General features: G+C 39.9%; 1 protein-coding gene across 1 annotated transcript; it reads right to left on the reverse strand.

The window, feature by feature from the left end:
• Positions 1-1154: 1154 nt before the first annotated feature.
• Positions 1155-13084, reverse strand: LOC125474632 (very-long-chain aldehyde decarbonylase CER1-like). Its single transcript, XM_048578558.1, has 6 exons — positions 13025-13084; positions 4252-4474; positions 2639-2872; positions 2154-2350; positions 1691-1839; positions 1155-1377 (listed from the first exon to the last, which is right to left on the reverse strand). Exons 1-6 carry the CDS (start codon positions 13082-13084, stop codon positions 1155-1157), a joined length of 1086 nt encoding a protein of 361 aa, XP_048434515.1.
• Between the last annotated feature and the right edge of the window lie 2334 nt (positions 13085-15418).

Here is a 15418-nt window from a genome sequence, read left to right on the forward strand (position 1 = left end):
TAAACATTTTCTCCCACTTAGTGCACTGAGAAATAGACCATCTCTCTAAAAGGCTAGAAGATGAGTGCACATCCACAGTTGGATCTACATTCAGGCAAACACTCAAGACCCGAATCCAACACAGTGCTCACTCATAACATGGCTTGCAGGGAGTTCCTTCTACCTTATACCAGAGCACGCAGTACATGGAACAAGAAGAAATTCGAGGATACTCAAGCTCAAGCTCAATTGGCACTCAATGCCTAGTGCAGCCACGAGCAACCCGCTCGCTAGGCAGAGACGAACCATGTATAACGCAGTCGCGACACAAACAAGCAGGTCATTGAGAGAAGCAACACAAACCTACAAACCACCGTTGGAGGCAATCAAGGCTTCATCACTATAATGGAAGTATGTTCAGAAGGAAGTAAAAATGCTTAAGCTCAAGTTCAATTCCATTTTATGACCAAGTGCAACCACGAGCAGCAAGCGCGCCAGCAAAAAACGAATGACGTGTATTTCAACCGCGACAAGAACGAGTAGGACACAAGAAGAGCAGCACAGATCTGTAGGTCACTTGTGGGGGCAATAGAAGGCTTTGCTACCTCAACGAATAAAGATCTAGAAGGAAGTAGCGCATTGAAACCACCGATGAGACACTCCATAACTGTGCCAAGAGGTTTAAGACGGAGGAGGCTAACATTGTTGGACGTTACAATACAACAAACAACCCAACATTTAAAAAGCAGACCATAAGTAGTCCAACAACAAGAACAAACCGATATGCAAGTGTATGGATCATTCTTCAACGACGATGCCCTAGTGATAACTGTCTAACTAGCATATGCCATAGTCAATAAAATGATGGTGGACAATGGAAACACAGTTAACCTCCTCAGCCTTTAGTGATTCAGAAATGGGTCTAGAGAGCACGATCAGACACCGAACCGAGGTAATCACTAGATTGAACAGTCACACCTCGATTGCCATCAACTATATAACACTCGACATTAGAACACCACTAGTTGTCTCTAAGCAGATGTTCACAATAGTCAGAGTTTTGTCACCCTATAACAGGATTCTAGGTTGACCCTGGCTAGTGAAACTAGGCGTCATAATCTCTATTGAGTACTAGAAAATTCGATTTTGCATCCCTAGAGGATAAGTCAGAGAAATCAAGTTAGACCAAGTTGCATCCTACGATGCACTGTGCAACTTCTGAAGACGTCAAATAAGAAGTCATTTATCCCAGTAGAAGCCATTGAGGTGCAGAAGGACGACCCAATAACTAAATAACAATCAAAGCAGGCAGGGCAAGAAAATGGTGTCCAGGACGATCCTCTAGTAGATGAGTCAAGATAGGAACACGAAGAAGACGTAAGCACATTTTTCTTGACCCTAAGCAGTTGTCAAACCACATCAACAATTTGGCAGAGGCATTCAACATCCTAGGGGAGTACAAAATGAAGCTTAACTTCTCTACGTGCACATCTAAAGCAGATCCAAGCGATCCAGGATATCAAGTCCCCAACTACTTTGAAGGAGATCCAAGGTCTGACCAGATAAGCAGCCATACTTAACCATTTTCCCTTGCAATTCACCGACAATTGAAATCCCATTTTTCAAGGCAATTAAGAATGAGAAGTAAGACGAATAAGACGATAAGTGTGAGAAGGCATGCTAGGGGTAGACAAACAATAAAAGGATATACCAGCCCAACCTATAGAAAAGTTCCTCTAACCACCAGGCATCGGAAACAGGTCTTGTCCACGTCACCTCAAGAGATTCTACATAGGAACAACCCAACACCGGAAGTTGAAAACCGTTTCCTACTGCATGCAACTCAGCCCTAAAGCGGCCCTACACCAGCAATTGAGCACCACTTCCTGCTATGCATCACAATGCCCTAGTTCCACAACTATTAGACATGCCTATTATGCACCACGACTCCCAGTCGTGCTAAGCTTTCCCCGCAGATCTCCGTCGTGTCAATCAAGCCAACAACGTCCTAACTTCAAAGCATCTAACGACAAAGCAGAGTATGAGGCTTTACCAGTAGTCACCCGGCTAGCAAAAAGACTTAGTAGTGAAAAAGCTTGCAATCCATTCAAATTCTTAGCTAAACACCAATCAAGACTCAGGAATGCACACGATGACATATCCAAAGATGATACAATACTTGAGAAAAGTTTGGAAGCAACTCGCATCGTTTCCAATTTACAATGTCCCATGTTATTCATGAAGTCAATATAAGTAATATAGCCAGCAAAGGAAACGGTAGACACTGTTCCCATGAAGACAGTTGCCAGCATTGGTATTGAGAAGACCAAGGAATATACCATGTGCTCCGCAAATGGGTGAATTATCACAGCTGCAATATAATAGCAAGATTACATAGACACAACACAACACATATATATATATATATTATATCCATTATTACTAGTCCATTGTGAGATTAAACCCACCATCTTCCTTTAATGTAAATAATATCATTTGTTAAGGAAAATAAACACACACACACACACAATATATCCATTAAAAACTGGGTACTGGTACCGTTATGTTCTACAAAATTATATTATGATCGTCAAAATTTATCGTCCAACGTTAAAAAATAATGATGAGGTTATGAAATGATATGGGGTAGCAGTCTTACAAGTAATAGGCTCGGTAACGATTGAGGAATGGTGATCAGAATGGTAGCGAGAGTAGAGGTAATGATGGTGAAGTACTCTGTGAAACCAATAGTAGAGGTACTCCACCTGACCAGCATGAAGTAGAACTGCTGAAACAACCCCGTCTGTCCTCCAAGGTGGTATCTTTTGAGCCCCAGGGAAAAATCGGTTGGCGAGGTACAATAGGGTTCCATTGAATAATATTTGGTTATCCCCGTAACAAATAGGGTTAGTTAGATCTTTTAATTTTAGATCAAATTGTTTATTCATTGCACTCAGAATGTTGGGATTAAGTTTTGATTAATTTTTTCATTTCATTAGGTACACTATCGTATTGAACATACGTATATTATACTTGGATACTAAAATAAAGGTTAATTATTCGATGAGAAACATTATTAATCTTGAATGTCTATATATACTAATTATATTAAGAGATATATTAAGAGATCCCTTTTTGTTAATGAAAGAGAGCGAAATCACTAATACGTCAATTTTATGTTAAATGATTTTGATATTAGTTTAAAAGGTGAAGTGATGATTTAGTCCCTGAATTATCACCTCAGTGAAGATTAGGTCTCTGATTAATTTTTTCGTCAACTTAAGTCACTTGATATACTTTAGAGTGTAATACCGTTTTTTCTCTTGCCTATAACCCCTTAACATTTCACATAGGTTGCGAATCTAACGTCTAATTTACCCTCCAAAATTAAGTCCCTACACTATTTCTTTATGAAAATTTTCTAATCTACCATGCAATGTGTATCACATGCAAGTAATGTGATTTAAATTGACTAAAAATTGAATATACTAGCTTTGAATCTAATATTAGGGATGTAATTGGCATATTTTTATAATTCAAGGATTGATTTTTCTAAAATAATAATAATTTAGGAACCTAATTTTCACTCAAGTGATAATTCAAAGACTAAATTGATAGTTCACCCTAGTTTAAATAATCAAAGAAAAACTGTAATTTTATTTAAAACTTGTATCATCGCATGTTTACAAATTGCTAGTATGCATAATAAAAAGTTCAAAATAAAAATTTAGTCTAGAAAGACAGGTTTAAACGGAAAATTTTGGAGGAAAAAAAAAAAAAAAAAAAAACCTTTTTCTTGAGAGGTTCGAAAAAGACTTTTCCGCCTCTTTTTAAATTTTTTAGAAGTTCGTCATGTTTGAGGTAAAAGCAAAATACATGCTTTGAGAATTTTTACATGTAAAATTTGTCTTCCCATTTGATACAGAAATTAGTTTGAGTTCTTAATATTGTAATTGAAAAGTTTAGAGAGAAAATCAAAAACTCAATGAAAGTTCAAAGGGAAAATTGGCAGTTTACCATATGAATAAAACTATTAGCACGGGTGAGAAGACTTAATTAACCCTCGCATTCATACTTTTTGCTTAGTCTTCATTGCTCGAGATGCCTTCATGAACAACTTGCCGAGCCATAACTCTTGTCTCGATTTTTATATTTGTGTGTTGGGATATTACTCGGGAGGTGTCGAGATGGGCTCGAGCAAAAGGAAATTGGGAAAGTATGGAATTAAATTTACGGAACATAAAATGTAAATGGAATCCCAATGCACCAATCAATTTCTTTCTCTGTCAACCTGATCGAATTCAAGACCCTTGTCAAGAATTCGACCATTGCCATTTGCTATTCGATGTCTAGAAAGAGTGATCCATATCTGGTTGTGGATCATCCTCCAAATCATAAGCGGAAATATAAAGAAGTAAGTTATATCTTTATCTTTTCCATCATTCACCATGAACAATAATGTGCTGTGAATGACCCAAGGAGCCATGATGAGGTACTGCAAGTGAGAACCCAGCATATATAATTCACAGCCGAAGGAATTATTGCAGCAAGATATAACTATTTGGGCCTAAAATGACAATTTGGGCTGAGAGTAACAAAATGGGCCGAGACTCTTGGTCTAGCAATCTTCCGAGGTATCATGGGCCGGCTAGGCACCAGGAGTTGTCTAGTTGGTTTCGGTCGAATTCTTTTGCGAGAAGGATTGATTTGGATAAAGATGAAGGTTGAATCCTTATACCACTAGGGGTGTTAGAACTGAAGGCACTGAGAGTCAAGGAATGAATCTGGTTCATTATGGAGGCGGGTTCAAAGTCCCAATTGAATTAGGATTAGCCGAGTCCTGGTTAGATCAGGATAAGGAGTCCTAATCCGAGTGTGGTTCTAACTCAACCAAGAGTAGGTTCACTGCTATAAATTGAAGTGGGAGTTTATCATTCGAGCTCCCTCCAATTCAACACACAAACTGCCCTGCACAAACTCTCACTCTACGCGAAACCTCTCAACAACCTTGAGATTTTTATTTTTCCGCCAACACATCTTCAGTTTGGATAAATAGCATTGTGAAGACAATCGGTGACATCCTCAGTTTGGATAAACAGCACTATTGCTGTAAAATCAGCCGACCGCGGAGCACCTTTAGTTTGGATAAACAGCACTGCGTCGAGGTTGACTGGTTATCTATCCAAGTCTCGGTCAAGAAAGATTTTCGAGTCCTTATTGACAGAGGTCATCTTATTAGGCTTCTTGACGAAGTGAGGTGTCATAAGTTATTGGGCTCGGCATATTGAATGCCGAGTTGTTTATGATTGGATATTCACAAGTACGTTTTAGAATTCGGCATTTTGACGGCTGAACCACATTCACCATTAAGACATACATCTCCTTCAAGTACTTGTGTCCGTATAGCTTGGTGCTAGTTCGGCGTGGTTATACTCTCATAAATATAGTCACCGTTAGACCTGGCAATTTCTTACACGACCCGTTAATATGACATGTAAACGACACGAATATAATGGGTTTCAGGTCAACATGATAACTAATCAGATCATTATCGGGTCACACGATAATAACCCATTAATAACGGGTCCTTAACAGGTTTACATAAAAGTGACACGCAGGTAACCTGTTTCGACACCATAAGAAAAAAGTTATTTTGACGATTTTAATTTTTTAAACTACTAAAAAAAACTTAATATAAAATACAATAAATATAATGAATATGTATATATTATTTATTAATTATTATTCTATATAAATTTTAAAATTTAAGTTTTATTTATTTATTTTTATAGTATATTATTGGCAAAGATTGAGATTAAAAATCATAAAACACATTAAAAATAAAAATATCAAGTAATTTAAAAATACCAAACACATTAAAAAAACATATAATAATTAATTTACATGTGCGAAAAATATGCAAACTCTCGTAGTCGCATCCTCTACACTTTGAGGATGGGTATATGATTGTTTGAATTTTTAAAACCATACAAACCCTCATAAATAGTATTTTTAAGGGAGTTCAAAATAAATAAAATTCATAATCATTAATGTATAAGTCTAAAAAATGTGAAAGCATAATAAACGTTCATAATTGCATTCTCAACGCTTAGATAATGGTTACATATTCGTTTAGGTTTTTAAAACCCTCCAAATCTCATGAACAATGTTTTTTATTTGAGTGCAAAATTAATAAAATTAATAATAATTATAGTAGAAGTGTGAAAAATGTAATCACTCGTAATAAAAGGTTTTACAACTTTCATGAAGAGGTCAACTCCAAAATTTAGTATGTATATACAAATATAGTATTATGTTTTACATTTTTTTGGATCAAATTATGTTTTTCATTTTCATTTTTATTGATTTAAAATATATTTTTCTTAACAGGTAACGGGTCAGCTCATATTACCTGGTAATATTAACAGGTTGATTTCGGGTCGGGCCATATTACCCGTTTACTTTAACGGATATTACACGACACGACCCATTAAATTATCGGGTATGACATGAAAACGACACAAACACGAGAAACACAACACGAATGTCAGGTCTAGTCACCGTGACCGAACCCGGCGCCGACGATCCGTGAACTTCGTAAGATTAGTAGCTTTGTCTTCAGGCTCTAGAACCCGAAGGCTGAGACGTGTTCCTTACTCCACTAGGTCACCAAACCGTGGCTGTTCAGAGGATGGGCCATGGATGTAACGGTAAAATTACACCATCTTCTGGAACAGCAAAACATGCATGCATACTTGTGGCAACTGACTACTTCACTAAGTGGGTCGAAGCAAAATCATACGCTGAATTGACATCCAAGGAAGTTTGCAATTTTGTAGAAGAAAACATCGTGACCAGATTCGGTACCAGAAATGATCATAACTGACAATGGCACGATCTTTACAGCCGAATGGTTCAAAGAATATACGACAAACTTGAAAATCTGACTCAAACAATCCATGCCGTATTACCCACAAGTAAATGGACAGGTCGATGCAAGTAATAAAGTGTTGATCGGCATTCTTGAAAAAAAATGATAAAAGAAAAGCCTGGTATGTGGCATTTGAAGTTAAACGAGGCTTTATGGGCATATCGAACCTCATTCCGATCAACAACCGGGACGACCCTATATACATTGACTTATGGACACGACGCGATGTTACCAGTCGAGTTAAGTATAAACTCGTTGCAAGTAATTGAGCAAAGTAGTTTGTTCAGTGTCGAATATAACCAGGCCATGAGACAAGAGTTAGAAGACTTAGAGGAAGTTCGGCTTGATGCTTATAATTTATTGGTGGCACAGAAAAAGATTGTCGAGCAAGCCTATAATCAACGAGTCAGACAAAAAACGTTCGGCGAGGGAGAGTTAGTGTGGCAAACCGTGTTGCCCCTAGGAATCAAATATCCTAGATTCCGGAAATGGTCGCCGAATTGGTAAGGACCGTTCGTCGTCCATAAAGTTCTTGGCAGGGGGGCTTAACACTTTAAAAATCGAACCAGTCTAATTCATAAGCTACTAATCAATGGGAAATTTTTAAAGAAATACTATCCAGTCACTTGGGAGATGCCAGAATAAAAGTTTCGTTTGATTAATTTTGCAATAAAGGTCGTACAAGTGAAGTTACAAAAGATTCCAACAGTTGATTACTAAAGACAAAATCCTAAAGGGTCAAAGGAAGGAAAGCTTCAAGAGCGGCCCTTAGTTCCAACCATCTTACTTCACCCATTGTGACTTCGGCTTGCCTTGTTCTTTTATCAAGTTGAAGTTGATGTATCTGCTTTGTGCCAGCCACGAAGTCTATTAGTTAAGCCTTATTCGCTTCAAAATCTTTTTCGGATTTCGAAGCAATGGCCGACCTTTGCCGTTTGGCAATTTGACATTAAAGCTCAGTAATTTGATGATCAAGGTCAGCCAGCTGTGTTTTCTTTGCTTTTATGGTCTCAACCTCTGGCTGATTGGCTTCATGAGCGATCTTTGCAACCTTTAGGTCGTTCTCAGCCTGAAGAGCCCTTTCAAAAGAAGTAAAGTATTGCCGGGTCTGCTCCAGGATATTAGATAAGTGGACAACACTTTCGTGCTTAGCAAACCACTTGCTACAAGATCGTTCAAGCAGTCTCCTACAGAGTCGAGGCCTTTACATTGAAAGACTTGTAAGGCCGAAAAAGATAGGAGTTCCTGCAACTTGGCCAAGGCATTGGATTCGGCCGCGGTTGCGGAAGGTTCGGTCGACGGGGCAGATGACCTGGCTACTCCAGAAGTACTCGAGAGGAGAATGTTGAACTTGACTTCCCTGGAAGGCTGCACATGAAAAGATTTTAGGAAAAAGGAAAATTGTAAAGAAGATAGTAGAGAGAATTTGTTTTAGACCTGTCGAGATGAGACTTCGGCCATGTCTCATGGTTCATTGCTCAAACCTAGAAAGCTTAAAGGTTGAGCCCAGTGTTTAAGATTGCTTCCTAATACATGCGGCCGATGAAGGTTATCTATGTTCGACGACCACTGAAGTGGCCAGGAAATATAGATAACACAATTCAACATAGAATTTTTGATGAAACGAGTAAATAGGCACCTGACATTTAATATTTTTGGTTTGGAATTCTAAAGCAAGAAGTTAATAGAAGGATAATGAAGGTTCTTACAAAGGCCGAAGTAACCTCCTATGGAGGAATGATGAAATTCTGATCTTAGGGATGAATCAGCGTATCTGCCGTCGCTTCCATCTCGACAGTAGGTACCGCTTCATGCCCCATGTTTGCTTTGGCAGCAGGAGGGTTGACTTGGCCCGCCATTTCGACCACCAACTGAGGAATAATGGGTGGCACTTCATCAACAAGGGTTTTTCACTCTTGTCCTCCTAGATAGAAAAAAGGTTGTTTATTAGTGGGCGGTCCAGTTAAGTAGAGAAGGAAAATTGCTAACAAAAATGGTCATACCTCTTTCTCCACGACGATTATTGATTTCTTTTTTGGATTTGGAGGAGGGCTTTTCTTGACCAGAGTTGTCACTTTCTCAACAGCAACGATTACTGAACCGACATCATGAGTAACAGTTAGCCTCGGAGCGACAGGACCCTTGACCAATGGAGCGATGATTGGTTCGACCACGGCTAGAAAAATAGGTTGCACTTGAGTTGCCTGATCCATTTGAGTATTTTGCAGCTCTTTCGTTAAGGCCTCAACAATAGAAGGAGGGAGAGAAACGCTATGAGCAATTGCCCCTGTGGTTTGACTTGAGATCACAAGAATCTCTTGCTCACCCTTCTATGCTTTCTTTTTAATGCATTTTTGGGGTGGGGCAACATTTCCAGCAATTATTGTCTCAGGGCAAGGCCGTTTGCTCGGTGTGACTAGAACAATAGTCGCCGCCATTGGAGTAAGAGATGCCGCATGAGCCTGAGTAGTTGCACTTTTCTTTAGAGGAGCAAGCTTCTTTTTGGTTGCAACCGTCGTGGCCGTGTCAGCCTGCTTTATTGAACGACCCATTGAAAATAAACTCAAGTTAGGATCATAGTCTTAAGTGAGACAAAAATAAATAAAGGACGTATACCTTGGGTCGCTTCTTTGAATTTTGGGGCGGGAGCTTTCTTTGGACCATCGCCGAAAATGTTTTTGACAGCATCCTCAACCGATGTGCCAAAGAATTCTTGGATGTATGTGTCCCATCAATCAGCAAAAGTGCTAGTGCTCTGAGTTTCAGGGACATTCGGCCGAAGGTGGAGTTTCGAGCACTTTTCTTGAAATTCTCGCTCGGCCTCTCTACACTCTCTTTCTGACGAACCAGATAGACGTTCTCGACTTAGAAGAGATTGGGAGGTGAGTAGAGGCACATGGCATCTTTGTAGGTAGCCAAGTTGCCGAGCAGTAAAGTGAAGGTGGTAAACTTCCCAACTCGCCCGTCAAGCATCACAGTCGGGAGGAAAGTCCCGAGTTAGCACGAGTGCCCCCTAGTTTTGTCGAAGAGCGGTATCTTTGGTCTCATCTCATGCCGAGGATGGATGATTGATGGAAGAAGGGTACTCTTGACAACGGCATACTAAGAATTCGTCGTTAGAAAGATCTTCTAGGCCGAAGAAGTACTTGAAGACTTCTTTGGCCGAGTGAGAATGAACTGATCTAGAGGCCAATTGGAGACCCAGCACTTCAGTGGTCTTGGAGCTGGGGATTTCTGGTCTTAGGGTGGCGAAGTAAACTTGCAGCCAGAGTTAGAAAACCTAGAGTGGGCTGTTTTGGTGCGGGTCAATTTTGGTGACGGGCGCTTTGGCCAAGCAATGCATAAGGTTGGCAAGGATGGCCAAGCTAAGAGCTAGGGTGTGACCACTGGCCAGGGCTTCGGCCACTGGCATATTTTCGATCAAACATTTATTTGACTTGGTACAAATAATAAATTTGTTGTACCAGTAGAAGATGAAGGCTTCATGTTCCTCTTTCCGTAGGTCTTCCTCCCATCGGCTAGCAAAGTGGTGGTTGAGAGTGTTATAATTGAAGAAATTCTTGTGCAACTTCTGGACTTCTTCTTTTGGGGCTTTTTGGTAATTCTTCTTTAGGGCTTCGACAGCACGCTCGTCGAATAATGATTTAATGTCTAAGTCGAATTGATACCCATGAAGGATGGTATCAACGGGAAGACCAGATGGAGAAATACCGAGGATGGCCCATATGTCGAGCACGGTAAGACCAATGGGGCTGAAGGGGAGTACCATTATGTTAGTGACTGAGCACCAAAAACTCAAAGCTATCGTGAGAAGCTCCTAGTCCATGACAATCTTAATAGTCGATAGCTTGATAATATCATAAATGCCAAGAGTTTTCCACTCTGTGCTGAAAAACTTCTCCATTCGTTCGACCCAAGCTGCCCAGGGTGCAGGGTTCGAGGGCCAGGCTCCTTAAGGCCTGGCCAAATCCCACTTTGACCAATCATACCCTTGGAACAAGGGTTTCAAGCAGTGGGCTTTGAGCATTTCAGTAATGGTCTTTGGGACGACATCCTTGAAAAGAGGTCCCAATATCTGGTGGGAAGCAATTGAATCACCTTCAAACCGTAAGGTTTTGATAGGGTTTCGGTTAATGAAGTCTTTACACTTGGTACACTCCGCAAAAAGCTTGGTGATAAAAGTGTTGGAAACCATTGTTGAAGATTCAAGGATTTTTCTGGGTTTGGGAGTTTTCTGGATTTTGAGATTTTTTAGGTTGAAATAGCAAACGGCATGAGATTCAAGGGTTTTGAAAGCGTAAAATATGAATAAAGCAGAGTCGGGTATTTATAGGCATTCTGGGAGGAAGATCAATTGTTTGATTTTCTAAATAGGGGGTAGAATCGACCGAAGAATTTGATAATCATGATGGATATTCAGAAGATCCAGGTAAAGGGACCGAGGTTTTCGTGGTTTAAGGATGCATGTTTGTGTATGACAGCGGGTTTAATGGTGAAGGGACGTTTCAATGGTTGCATGTTTCGAGGGTCATTATTAATGGCAAAAGAGTAGGTTAAGGAGTCGCCACATGGCAGAGCATCTGACAAAATTACGATCATGTGATCGTGCTTCATAAATACACCTGAGTGGATGGAATATGTGGGACTTTTCGTTGTCGTCCAAAGATACATTAAGGGTTTAATTTCACTTCTTCAGGGTAGAAACTCGGCCAAAGAGCTATAGGCCGAAGACCTTAGAAGCAAAGGGGCAATGTTTGGGCCCAAAATGACAATTTAGGCTGAGAGTAACAAAATGGGTAGAGACTCTTGGTCCAGCGGTCTTCTAGGGTATCATAGGCTGGCTAGGCACTAGGAGTTGTCTAGTCAGTTTTGGTCGAGTCTTTTTGTGAGAATGATTGATTTGGATAAAGACGAAGGTTAAATCCTTATACCACCTGAGGTGTTAGAGCTGAAGGCACTGAGAGTCAGGGAATGAATCTAGTTCATTATGGAGGTGGGTTCAAAGTCCTAATTAAATTAGGATTAGTCGAGTCCTAGTTAGATCAGGATAAGGAGTCCTAATCCGAGCATGGTTTTAACTCGGCCAGGAGTAGGTTCACTGCTATAAATATAAGGGGCAATGTATCATTTGAGCTCCCTCTAATTCAACACACAAACTGCCCTATGCCAACTCTCGCTTTACACGAAACCTCTCAATAACCTTGAGATTTTTGTTTTCTTTTTCTACCAACACATCTTCAGTTTGGATAAACAGCACTGTGAAGGCAATTGGTGACATCTTCAGTTTGGATAAACAACACTACTGCCATAAAATCAGCCGACCGCGGAACACCTACAGTTTGGATAAACAGCACTGCGTCGAGGTCGATTGGTTATCTATCCAAGTCTTGGTTAAGAAGGATTTTCGAGTCCCTATTGACAAAGGTTATCTCATTAGCCTTCTTGGCGAAGTGAGGTGTTACAAGTTACTGGGCTCGACATATTGAACGATGAGTTGTTTATGATTGGATATCCATAAGTAAGTTTTAGAGTTTGGCATTCTGACGGCCGAACCACATTCACCATCAAGACATTCATCTTTTTCGAGTACTTGTGTTCGTATAGCTTAGTGCCAGTTCGGTATGCTTATATTCTCATGAATATAATCATGGTGACTGAACCCGGTGTCGACAATCCGTGAACTTCACAAGATTAGCAGCCTTGTCTTCAGGCTCTATAACCCGAAGGCTGAGGCGTGCTCCTTCCTCAGCCGCAGTCGCAAGATCAAGAAGTCAGTAGCGCGCCCAACAAAACATTAACATATTTTACTGTCTGGTCGAGCTCAACCGACGAGTTGGCACGCCCTGTACATAACCGAATGACATAGTTAGCTTACTAATTACTAGGCCTGCACGCCATGTAGGTTGGGTTTTAGGGTCAACAATAACACACAAATAAAAATGTATCATGACAAAGCTAATGATATATAATGTTCAATGACTAAACCCTAACCCACTGTATAAGCATGCAGTCCAATATATAGCATGAATGTATATATAGGAATTCAAAAGAGAAAGAAAGAGAGAGAGAGAGAGAGAGAGAGAGATATGGAACAATAATTAGGTAAGAAAGTGCCTTAAAGCTTCCAAGAGATTTCCATGGCCACTCAGTAAGAATTCCAAGCATAGAAGCCATGTTCTTCTTTGTTAATTTGCAGTTTATTGGACGGGTGTATATATAGGCAATTCTCTGTGGACTTCTTGATAAAGTTTTTTATTTTATATTTTTTATTGTGGAGATGGATGTTGCTTGGTTAGCGAAAGTAGAAAGAGGATAGGTGTTGATTTGAACTTTCTCTTGATACCATACTACTACTTGATCATCCACCTTCTTGCACTTATTTCTTTATATCCACATAAACTAGCTTAATTCTAGGGTCACTTTCGTCCCAATTCCTACGATATAATTTTCTAAGTCCCAAATTTAAACCCCTTAAAATCAATACCAACTAGACTTGGCGTTCATGTCGTGTTTTCCGTGTTCGTGTCGTTTTCGTGACATACTCAATATCTTAACGGGTCGTGTAATACCCCTTAAAGTAAACAGGTAATATGGCTTGACCCGAAATCGATCTGTTAGTATTTTAAGGTAATATAACCCAACCCGACTTATTACCCATTAAAGAAAATATATTTTAAATCAATAAATAATGAAAATGAAAAACTTAATTTGACCAAAAATAAAATAAAAATAGAAAACATAATACTAAATTAGTATCTGCATACCACATTGTCACATAAATATTACTTAAAACATAATAAAAAATTAAATAAAAAATTTAATCTTTCAACTATTACTTTCCCCAAAATAAGATCCTAAAGAAAAGACATTAGTACATTACACAAAATACCAAATGTTCAAGGATATGCAAAATGAAGGAAGTTGCGCTAACCTTGCATGTTTTTGACAATAGAACCTTTCAAGTTTCATCAATCACCAAGAGAAATGGTATTGGAATTCTGGGTTGAAATATTGTCTTCAGGAGTTACATTGACGATGTTTTCATTAAGGCTTTTCACATAGCACTATTTTTCACATAAACTGACACACCCCGATCGAGATCAGGGCATGCTGGCCGTCACGTGGAAGTGACGTAACCAAGTGCACAGTGCGGAAGCTAATAAAATAATAATAAAAGTACGAATAAATAAAAACCAGCTTTACACAAAGTAAGAACATACATGTGCAAGCGTAAGTGTGAAAAACAAAATTCAGAGCTTGAAGACCTAATGCAGTCCGGGAGAAATAACACTACAAAAACACACCCAAAGGTGGTCCTACACTGGTGATAATCTGTCAGATATGCCGGGGAAATCCTCTAGGGAGCCGCCAAAAGTGCGAGCCTGGAGGGGCGCAAAACAAAAAGTGTGAGTGGGCAAAAACAAAGCTTTTCAAAAACCATTTCATAAACAAGATTCTAACCCCTCGCCGTAAAACCTGTATACTTCCCAAAAAAATAGAATATACATATACATAAGTCATGCTCAGAAATATGCCATGCCAAAAGCAGTGCTCAGGTAATGTTAAATCAATGCCATGTAATCTATCAGCCGGAGTCACCTAACGTGACCTGTACGACTGAATCTAGAGCTCAGATCTCCACCTCACTAACTGTACCTGCACATGAGTCGAAACCAACTAGGGTGGTCTACACGACAGGACTGGGTGTATAATAAATACGCTCAAGTGCTACGATCACGTGAAGGCTGGGCGACTAATCGCGGGTCACTTACGAGTCGGAACCACCTAAAGTGGTCTGTACGACAGGACTGTCCACCTAACTTGGATCCAAGATGAGAGTGTGGTTCGGGAGGTGAACATCACGTGAAGGACTGTGCCCAACTCTGGGCTGGAGCACTAACACCGGGGGTACAGGTTATGAGCTCTCTACTTAACATAAACATAAATCATAACTCACCTGGCACTTACCTGTGCGTCCGCAGCACCAAACATATATATATATATATATCTGCGACTAATAATGCGTAAATAAATGGCAAATAATAAGCATGGCATATAAACATATAAACGTTTCATTTCACTTTCTGGGAAAAGCATAAGTATATAAGTATATACGGAAAACCAAAAGCCCACTCACTAGTATGTAGAAGGGTCATAACCCCCTTGCCTTGAGTGACCGCGCTCGACCTCGGGATAGGTCTCACCTATATGCGAAACAACTATAAAAACGTTAATTTTAAAGCACATAACCAACATCACGAAATAACTTCTCATACAATGCTCAAATAGGGTGTATGAATACACCAACGTGATCTACTCAACCTCAAGAACATCCCCATATTTTTAGAAAAAATTTCTAACACCGTACGCGCCCCCACGCGTCGGCCAAGGCACGGCCACACGCGCCACCAACGCGCAGGCATGTGCCTGGCACACTGACGGCGTCAGTTAACGTCGTCAGGAATATTCCGTTAAATCTGACGGATTCCGCTAACGCCGTTAGGGATA

This window comes from the organism of the source record quoted next, unplaced genomic scaffold (genome assembly GCF_019419815.1).
Source record: "Pyrus x bretschneideri cultivar Hongxiangsu unplaced genomic scaffold, Pyrus_bretschneideri_v1 Contig122, whole genome shotgun sequence".
NCBI lineage: Eukaryota > Viridiplantae > Streptophyta > Magnoliopsida > Rosales > Rosaceae > Pyrus > Pyrus x bretschneideri.